The sequence below is a fragment of the Halyomorpha halys genome, unplaced genomic scaffold (genome assembly GCF_000696795.3).
Source record: "Halyomorpha halys isolate HHAL.00 unplaced genomic scaffold, Hhal_1.1 Scaffold389.1, whole genome shotgun sequence".
NCBI lineage: Eukaryota > Metazoa > Arthropoda > Insecta > Hemiptera > Pentatomidae > Halyomorpha > Halyomorpha halys.
Genome location: NW_027109532.1, coordinates 186624 through 197482, shown reverse-complemented (window position 1 = coordinate 197482; position 10859 = coordinate 186624). Strand labels below are relative to the sequence as shown.

At 28.0% G+C, this 10859-nt stretch overlaps 1 protein-coding gene and 1 long non-coding RNA gene across 4 annotated transcripts in view; one reads left to right on the top strand and one right to left on the bottom strand.

The window, feature by feature from the left end:
- The window catches only part of LOC136795845 (uncharacterized), a 37097-nt gene extending 30866 nt beyond the window's left edge, over window positions 1–6231 (top strand). For both annotated transcript variants that reach the window (XR_010843528.1, XR_010843529.1), the window contains exons 2-3: window positions 4156–4323; window positions 6171–6231. This is a non-coding gene — a long non-coding RNA (uncharacterized lncRNA). The remainder of the gene's footprint in view (window positions 1–4155; window positions 4324–6170) is intronic.
- The window catches only part of stol (stolid), a 203736-nt gene that overhangs the window by 35872 nt on the left and 157005 nt on the right, over window positions 1–10859 (bottom strand). The window contains exons 14-20 of one of the 2 annotated variants that reach the window (XM_067047704.1): window positions 10233–10304; window positions 9726–9867; window positions 9565–9610; window positions 6529–6674; window positions 5057–5098; window positions 3736–3829; window positions 3353–3385 (exon numbers count right to left, since the gene is read on the bottom strand). In XM_067047704.1, coding sequence (XP_066903805.1) covers window positions 3353–3385; window positions 3736–3829; window positions 5057–5098; window positions 6529–6674; window positions 9565–9610; window positions 9726–9867; window positions 10233–10304 — 575 coding nt within the window. The remainder of the gene's footprint in view (window positions 1–3352; window positions 3386–3735; window positions 3830–5056; window positions 5099–6528; window positions 6675–9564; window positions 9611–9725; window positions 9868–10232; window positions 10305–10859) is intronic. The other variant, XM_067047705.1, reaches the window with a different exon arrangement.

The following is a 10859-nucleotide window of genomic DNA, read 5'->3' as shown; positions in this document are numbered from 1 at the left end:
ATTCCTCACACATACATTAATTTTGGATTTATTGAAAATAAATGTGGTTTTACCCAAGCTTAGTGATTCATTATTAGTTGTTATCATTAGTATAAAGCTAAATTAAAAATACATTTTAATTTAATAAATATAAAACTCAACTATATTTATGTACTATTTTGTACTAAAGCAGTTAGATAGCAATATTATTTGTTCATCAAAATTATTAATATGAGCAGTAGCCTTATAGATAACAAATTTGTCTTTATTTCTATCTTCATATGAAATTAAACATGATTTTCACTACTTTTAGGTTTCAGGTAAAAAAAGTACATTTTGCCACCATTACAACTATATCCATGTGAATTTGAGTGGTATTAAATTTTTTTTAATAGAATAAATTACCCTTAATTTATTATTGTGTTCTAATTATTCTTTAAAGTATAAATTATTCTATTAAAGTAATATTTGAAGTTATAATATAAAATACTAATTATTATTTAATACAAATACATGATAATGAAAAAAAAAATAGGGTGAGTAAATCACTAACAAACATATTTATTAAAATATACTAATTTAATATTTAATGTTATAATATCTCATCATTGAGTGAAAAAAAAAATTAAAAATTAATAAATATCAAAACTCTTATACCTATAGAATTCCCAGTACATACATAAATGTATTTTTTTTTTTCATTAAAATAGATCTGAATATACCTTTACTGAAACATTCAGTCCAGGTTTATTTTAATTGAGAAGAAATTTAAACTTATATTCGTGAATTTATTTGCATTTATAGTGCATTTAATTTATTGCTACATTAAAATTTATTTTATTTTATTTTGTGAATTAGAGGAAAACAATAATGAAGTAGAAAAGAAAGAAAGGATAATTAAACAAGTAAGAGAGTGACCCACTGAGAAGTGGGCTTTGCTGCTGTAGGCTAAAGTTAAAACCCAGCTTTATAGGATTTTTGCTGTGTCAGAGATGGATTGCTTCTTGAGTCAGAAGAGAATCCTGGGGTAACTAGCCTCTATAAAATAGGTATCTGACTCTTTAATGTATGCAAGAAAATTAGGGGGTTGAGTATGAATGATGATCACATCACTTCTTTACATAACTGTTGGTTAACAAAGTACTGCTTTATGAAATAATGAGCCCAAGCTGAGTTGTTGTAAGTTATAAGGATTTTTTATTTTGTAAGAAGTTGGAAAAATAAGAAATATAATAATACATTTTACAATAAATATTAATCAAAGAAATTTAACGAATACTAGTTTATAGTAGAATGTACTGGTAATTCATTTTATTAAATAACTAGATTTATATGACATCTCAGTGAAGGAATGGTTGTTTTTTGCCATCTCAATAAAAAGCTTTCTGTTTTTGGTGTTTTTATTGATTTAAATTTCAACTTTAACTAACCAAATATTAGGCATGATAACTATAATTGCTACTTTAAATAATATGTAAAACAAAGAAATTTTTCATAATATAAATTTAAAATAGTTGTAGAACCAGTTGACTTAATTGAAAAAATATACAACTATATATATTCAGAGGTAATAAAAGTGACACCCTTCATTATTTATTTTTTAAATTTCTAATTTAGTAATAATTAAAATAACAATACTTTTACAATGAATAAAAAAGGTCATATGAAATAAATTACTAAAACATGTACAATGTGACACTACAGGCTGTTGTAGTCTTTGGCCTCCTCCATGAGACTTGATTAAGCAATTTGTTTAATCCAAATTATTACCTCTGGATTTGATTAATATTTTTAGCATTTCAACAAAGAATTGGTTAGTGAAGATACTACCCAACTAGCCCTAGGTTATTTGCAAAACTAAGCATTTAAAAATTATTTCAATAATTTGTATTACCTAGTCAGGACTTTTTTCAATGCTAAACAGATTGATAGACAGAAAAGTCAAAGAACTTTACATGACCTCTTCTGCGAAAACAAAATCTAGAGAAAGATTTTCCATATCCATTGATTTAAAATTCAAAAGTAATATCCTATTGAAATAAAATGTAAAAATGAATGTCTTTAATCCAACAGTCCTAAGTTGCTTATGTTGATGTTCTTTGACCTATAGTCCATTTTCCTCATGAAATTAATGAACTAACTATTCTAAATTTGGTAGTGAAATTTTATTCAGTATCTCTTTTCAAGCACTCTGTGATCAATGCCACATTCTTGTCTTGCATATGGTCTGCAATAGTATAGTTTAGATCTAAATATTTTACCAATAATTAATATAATTTAAGAGTTTTTATAGAAATTTTTAATTGAACAAACCTAATTTTTTTTTCACTAGAAATAAAATATCCTCAGTATATGCATAGTATAGTATTGTAAGTAAAGCGGAATTAAATATTGTATATCTCATAAAACTGGTGATAAAAATATTCATGAAGAGTATAAGAGATGGATCAGTCTAGTGAGGGTCCAAACATAGTTGAATACTTCCTTGTAACATGTGTGTATTTAAGAAATAATAAAATTATAATATAATTTAATAATATGTGCATATTTCTAAAACATGCATATGTATTTCCATAAATATAAAAAATAAATAAAAGGTTGTAATGACACTACAATTGCTACCTCTTTTCTGATTTAATGACTTACCTCAAAAATCATTTAATTTTATATTAATTTTAACTTTCTTCTGTCCAAGTTGCATTCTGACTTGAAATGTGAAATAAAAACTAATACTACACCAGCAGCTCATACCTATGTATAGTTTTTCTTTAATCTTAAGATAATAAGAAAGAAATAACAGTATATATATATTGATGCAAAATGAGGATAAACTAATTCATTAAAATCTTCCAAATCAATAACAGAATGAGCTGAGTAATTGTATATATCCCCTATTAATAAAAAATCTGAATAAAATTTTATATTAAAATTATTAATAAATTATTATTATTAAATTACAAGAAATAAAACAATTTTTATTTATGTTACAACAAGGAATAACAATGTCATGTAGTAATCTGTGTGAGTGGTTGGAGTATGTATAGAACAATAAACTTTTAAATCAAATAATTATAATTCACCAATTAAAATAGTGATATTTTGAGTATTTGGATGAATAAATTATAGGATGGAAAATTATGAAAAATTTCTTTAAGCAAATAAAAAGTGAAGGAAAAACTACATTTAAATTCTAAATAATATATATTTCTGTAAACATCATTTGATATTTACTTTTCATTATTATTGTTTTCTATAAATATTGCTAATATGTGTTTAGCTAAAGTTTGTTGGTAATTAAAATATTGAAATCTAATAATAAAAATATGTATATATCTAAATTGTATTTGATTTTCGTGTTATGTCTATACTTTACCTGTGTAGTAGAGCCATTAGAATGCCGATAGGGCTATTGTAACAATTTATAAAGTTAGTGCATTTAAACAGGTGCATCTCATGAGAAAAGTGCTCTAATATATCAAATAAAGAGAAAAAAATACATAAATATACAAAACTGAAATTCTAGCAAGCAAACTGATAAAAATAAATAAATAAAAATAAGTAAATTAAAATAAACACAAAACTACACTGAAATGGTTGATAACAATAAGAATAACTTCCATTATTTCGGAAGAACTTAAAAAAGTTATCTATGATATCACTTAATATATCTTATGTATAAAATATACTTCATTTTAAGTTATTGGTATAGGATGTTTCTAACTTATTTTAAAATATGAGCTTGAATTATAAACTTACTGTTTATCTTCTTTTATGTTTGATGTATCAGACTTATCTAATCCTTCAGTTACCATTGCATCAAAAACAAGAGACTGCACAAGACTTTTATCACCTAAAAAATTAAAACTGCTTAAAAAATCACATAGGATAAAACTCCAATAACTTATTGCAATATTCAGACAAATTGACCTGAATTAATTTTAAAGATATTTATGTTTAATCTAGATGGACAATATACAAATAGTCTTTGTGATTTTAGCTCTTCTTTATTAAAAATGTTGTGATTGCCAATGAAAATGAAAACGAAAATCTGTACCACTACAATCGTCAGAGTTTCAGTACATTGTTAGGAAAGTACTGTTTCTTGAACAATGGTAATACAAGGTGGTGATTTGTTCATGATCACGTTTAACTGCCAGATTTTTCCCCTTATTGCAGGTACCCACTTTATGAGACTGGATGGAATCCAGAGAGCTCCTTGAATATATAGGGCTGACTCACGGCTACAATGACAGAATAAATAATTATTGGCCATAATTGGATTCAAACTTGGGTTCTTGGAGTTAGAAGAACAGCACCTTACCCACTATGCCGCCCCACTCCCAGGTGATTATCAATACATAAGACATACATATTTTTATATTCAGTTTAACACAATTGTAATGTTTAAAAAATGTTATCTTTATTAGAAAATGTAATATTGTTCATTAGCTTTTGATAGTGAATTTATTTCTTATAATTGATTAAGACCTTACCTACCACAACCATTTTGTTGACAAGTGTTTGGTTTTCTCCATACCCTAGCACATCCTGGTATATATATATATATATATATATATATATATATATATATATATGTGTGTGTGTGTGTGTGTGTGTGGCCTTCACTTACTAGAGATGTGAAACTATGGGTCAAAACCTTTTTTGGGTTGTTAAAGATCAAAGGATATCTTACATATTTCAAATGAAATAGGTAGTTATGAACCAGCAACCAGTAGATTTTCATATGTGAATGTGGACATTCTTAGTCCCCTCCCACCTTCCATCGTTCATCTATTCACTTAAAATCATTGACCATTTTTTAAACCGGACCTAAGCAATCCCCTTGAACAACATTTCAGCAGAATCTCTTGTTCAATCTTTCTTATTGTCACTAATTTAAATATAAGAAATTCCTCCTAAGATTACAACAGATCAGGGGAAAATTTGATTGTTAAACAATCCTGGCAGTAATAAAAGTTCTTTATCCTAATCAAGGTGTTGTTATAATATTGATACAATACTTATATTCATAAAAATAGATGAGATATTAATTAAATTAAAAGTGAAATATACGTACAGTAATAAGAGTCCTTTTCCATCTTCTTAGTGCCACTTTGTTCTGAAAATGTCACATAATTACATTAATTAATAACAAATTGATTTAATTAATTGTAAGATAAATAATTTTAGTTGATTAATTAATAGAGTTAGGTATAGCCACTAAAATTCTTATCATAAAAAACCTAACTGTATAAATTTATTGATGTTACAATGAAGTGTTAGATGTTGGCAGCTGTTTATTTAAGCCAATTTCTTTTACTGGAAAATTTTTTAAGGTTTTAAAACTTATGAGAATAAATTATTTTCTTGCTGAGGTTTATTACTTTTCTCATGATCACTGATTTTAAAGGGGAAAAATATAGGATAACAGCAGTGTTAATGATTGGATAACCAAAACAAAAGTGTTGAGTAACTGTTTGGTGCATCTCATATTTTCATTTGCCTATCTCAACCATAGTGATGGCAAAAAGTGAGGAGTTTTAAGCTGGTCAGAAGGTGATTAATTTGAAGTTGAATTGTAGGATGAATGAACATAGTATAAATATGTGTATAAAAATATTAATTATAAACGTAACCCAAAAAAAATCCACTCTAAATTAGTTTCCTACAGGCTCAGCCTCTTGATGGTCTTTGCATTCCTAGTGGGTACTATACCCTAGGATTTCTAGTTGATTGTCACCTCTTGGGAGACAGTGTATACGACATAAACTGATAGATCAGACTACTCCACCACTAGTTTTGAAAATGTTTGTATTATTACTTTACTCTATATTTTCTGGGCCTCTCCTTTATCCTTTACCTTTCAGAGCATAATCAAGAGCAAATACCCCTCGGCTCTATCTGTCATTGGATATATAGGGAATACCTTTATAACTTTTCCTGTATATCTTTATAACGTCTCGTGAATACCTATACAACTTCTTGTGAATACCTACATAACTTCTCAACTTTAAGCGAATACTTTACAAAGAATAGTAACTGTTCCTGGAAGGACCTAAAGTGCATATCTTTGGGACTTGTCATCCCCTATACGACTGTAACCTTATGGAGTGGGGTTTCCATCCTATGAGAATTTAAGGTGCATACTCTTTTATCATTTATACAATTTATCAATTGTACATGGTTTGTAGATAGACCCTGCACCATGTTCGATCTCCTGTTCAGCTAACCTAACCTAATTGAATGAATATTGTCTGAGGTCTTCTGATGTACACCTTGCCTCTTAAATTGGTACCTAAACTTAATACATTCCTCAATAAGTCACTATTCTACTCTTATGTGATGTTTTTAACCAAAAATTTTGTTAGACAATATTATTTGGTAAATTCTAAAAGGGGAATAGTCATAAAGAAAATATAACTTTTAAAACTAATTCATATATTCTGGTCAGTAAAAATACATTCAGATTCTTCTTTTCAATACTTTCAAAAACCTGACTTAATAAGTGATTAAAAAAATAGTTTAAGTATTTGAAAACCACCCACATACCTGGATCATGAAGATGAGTCAATGAACGGGGACGTAAGGACATCCATTTCCACCCAGGACGCCTTGTCCTGGATAAAAAATGGAGAACCTGATCTTCAGGAGAAGTGAATTTATGTTCTCCTGCGTAGTTATACTCACAGTAAACCCTAGAATGTATAATTATGTGTTTTAATTATGTATAGTAAAGTAATAACTATTTTATTTATTTGAAAATTTTCTTGCAGTGCAGTTTTATTAAAACTATTATCCTTTATTTCAAATCAAAAAGTTGGTGTTGATAGTTTGAAAGTAATGAAATGAGAAATTCTTGAGGCAAATGTATACCTACCTTATACTCTAGAATAAAAACAAGACAACAAATCAACAACTTGCACTTATTGATTTGATTTTTTTTTTTTTAGCAATATTAAATCATGCTTATGTTTTTAAAAAGTAATCTCTTTAATGTTCAGTTTTATATACAAATGAAACTTTTAGGAAACAAAGACTTTAATATATAATGACATAGTTTCTTAGTTTTCACTAAAAATTTTAAATTAATTGGATTTTATAAAAACCATTTTATGATAATAATGTATATTATGATAATATGTATCAATTACGTTCCTGACCAAAAAGCTCATCCTAACAGTGCTCTTTTATTCCTCTAGTCCCTATCTCATCACCTGCTCTACCAAACAAAACCAAAATTTCCAATAATCCACTGCAGTACTAATCAAAATCTCATTATAATTGCAATTGCATCAGCATATTGTTCCCTAACAAATACTTATTTAGTACTCAATTCAGCTCTCTCCTTAATTCTTTAGAACACCATTTCCTTCTAGGTGGAGGCATATATGTTTAAGCATCAACAATAGGGATTCAGAGCGACTAATGCTTGTGGACAAACTCTGCTGTTAACACTTAATTCCCTAAATTTCAGTTTCATTTCTCCTAATAGCCCTAAATATTGCACAACAGATTCTCACTCCCCCTCAATGATCCTCACTCAACCCCAACCACAATAAAAATCCTTTGCCCCAAGATCTATTAGATCTAATCTATTCCAAATGTTCTTGCAGAATTCTGTGGCAAAGAATCAGGTATCCTGATGATTGAAAATTGTATAAACGTTACTCCAAATAGGAAAAAAAGAATTTTACTTCCTTTAGATGCCATTCCTTCAAACTGAAAAAAATATTATATTAAACCATACTGAAAAGTATTTGGGCTAGCTAATTTAACTTTCGGGTAGCTAATTTTTTGAACTACAATTGTTATGCAATCCTTTGAGTCAAAAAGTTCTTAGAACAATAGTCAATGCTCCATTTTTAATACAAAACCCTATCCCAGCTGACCTCCCAAGAAGAGATGCATTAGCCTACTTTTGCCTGCAGAATCATCCCCTCAAGGATAGGCCTGGCTCGGGACCTATGTGTGTACTGTGCAACCATGGGAGAATGGATGGAGACCACCTTGACATATGTCCTTCTCTGACTGAATTGAAAAACAAAACATTTGCCAATGAGCATTTGAAAAAGTCGATTTTATATTGGGCAGCAGGATGTCGAATGGTCGAACAACCAACAACTTCAGCATAAGAAGAAAAAAAAAAAAACAAGCTACAGACAAAAACCTGAAACAAAAATCGTGACCTCAATATTCTATATCTTATTGACCTCATGTTGTAGAAAATAAATTTTATTATTTGATTTGTAAATAAAACAGTAGATGGCGACAATATGACACTGCTGGGAACAAAGGACTGGCATGTTTCTTTGTTCTGAGTTAAGTCGGTCGTGGCGTCTATTAACGCAAACATATACTCTTTGTCTTTATTTATAAAACCCTCCCTAAATTCAACAACAAACTGGTAGCAGAGCGTGGTTTAGTGTGTAAAAGGTTTAGTTACGAGAGTAATTTACTATTATTAACCGATAAATTAGCTTTGTGATTTTATTTAGTACTAACCGCCGAAATTAAAAGATCAAAGGACAATGGACGCCACAGTATTCAACATTGAAAAGCTTGTTGCAGAAAATTACGGGATCTGATTGATGAAAATTGAAGCGTACTTAGAAGCAAAAGGATTATATGAAGAAATAATAGAAAAAGATTCGCAGACTGAAGAAGATGCAGCTTGGAAAATAAAAAATAAATAGGCACTCTCTACTATTATTGTAACTGTTAGTGATGATATATTGCCGTCGATTAGAGGCGAAAAAGGTTTGGGAAAAATTAAGAGAAAGGTTTGAGGGCGTTCCAGAGGAGAATATGTAGTCCTAGTAATCCCACTCAGTTTTCACTAACAAAGAGTACCAGTGATGTGGCTGGTAGGAGTTTCCTAAGAGTAGGAGTATGTAGGTTTGAATATGTTCAATGATTTTTTAATTTTCTTTATCTGTCTAATTGTTTTATATAATTAGTTTGACTATTAATTCTTTTACCAGTGATGTACATATATTTTTTACTTAATTCAATCTTTATTCAATTTTTTTATAATTACTTTTTTAAATATATATTTTTCATTAGTTTGTACATATTGTATGAACGGGTCTTCTAAGATTTAGGTATTAGCTCTGGTACTAATATCTATTACCCTGAAGTGTGACAGATTATATTTTTTTCTCAATAAAAAAAGTAAAACAAAAAACAATGGTCTTTAAATTGCTTTTTGAATGACAGTAAGTACGGACTGAACACTGGTGAAAAATCACATCACTCACTTACAATATATTCAATAAATTCCCATGAATTTACTTACTAATTTTTTATTTTTATGTAATTACTAACCCGCAATACACTATTGTTGTTAAATTCAGTTGTCATAACAGATATTGAGGTAATTTTTAATAATTACAATCTTTTTAGAAATTGTAATAAATTACTTTCATTTTTTTAATAGTGATCTCCCAATATTATAAAAATGAAATGAAGTGCTCTTACATCAGTTTTTTTTTAAACAATAAAATAGTCTTTTTTGTTACTTATAAACTGATAACTCTTGACTAATTAAGGATTTTTTACTTAATACTAGATAAAAAAAAAAATTACCATTCTGGATGAACTCTCCAATTCTCTCCTTTGAAATATTCTGTAACTAAAGAAACCAATAAAAGTTTAATGGGTTTTATTCATTTTTAATATACTATAGCATGCTTCATATTTTTATATTAGATAGTGATAAAATAATTTTTTTTTATCATGAAATTTACCATTTATGTGGCTGAGCTTAATTTCCTGTTCTGCTAATACTTCATAAAGACCATAACCATCAGGCAGAACAAGCCCTAGAGAGAAAGGAGTTCCCTCTATTGGGTGATAAAAGTATTTTTGACGACGGGTGGTGACACGTTTCTGAAAGGATAAATGAGAATTAAATAAATTATTTTTTCTAAGTACAAACACGTTATGCTCCTAAAATTATTGTAAAGGGTCAAATATTATTTAGAATAAAGATCAATTGAAAATGTTGATTTGAATATAAATATTAGAATGTATCTGGAAAACTTTCAACTATTATACAATTAACATTTTTCCAATGGATATATTACAAAGTTACTGTATATAAAATAGAAATAAGTCTAATAAATAACCAGTTAATATTTTTTTCATTACAATTGGTTTGAGGAAGAATAATAAAAATTTTTAAAATTGATGGAAAACAAAGTTAAATTTATATGATCACCTTTTAATAGATACACAGTTGTAAATTTTCTTACCATGTCATCATAGTGGACTTTTACTTTAAGCTCAGCCTCGCCTTCTATTTGATTTACCATATCATTTCTCAACTGTAACAAAGAATAAAATTTTGTAATCATAATAATTTAATACTTTAAGACTATTATTTATATCACCACAATTAGTAATAATGATGAAAGAATGTAACAAGAAAAAGCACTGGCATTGAATTTATTTAATGTCCTAATTAGGGCTACTGAAAATCTGCGATGTAGGTATAGGAATGGCAGTATCTTTTAATCATTAACCTTTGACCCACCTATGAATAGTGTTTTTGAATATATATATATATATATATGCATGCATGTAATTAGTTATTATTGTACTAGTGTTTCATTGTTGTAAAGATTATAAAAACTGATTTTGTTTTGTAGGTAGGTATAGTTTTAAGATGTAATGCATTATTTAATCTGAAATTGTTATTAATAAAGATTTTGTTTTGTAGTAGCAAAAAGAATTTTATAGTATTGAAGTTTGTCACCAACTAACACTAACACAATATTATATATATATATAAAGTATTGGTGAGAGCAAAATGTTAAAAAAAAGGTATAAGATATGACACACTTAAACTTCTGTAACAGACTGGCTTTATTATATATATA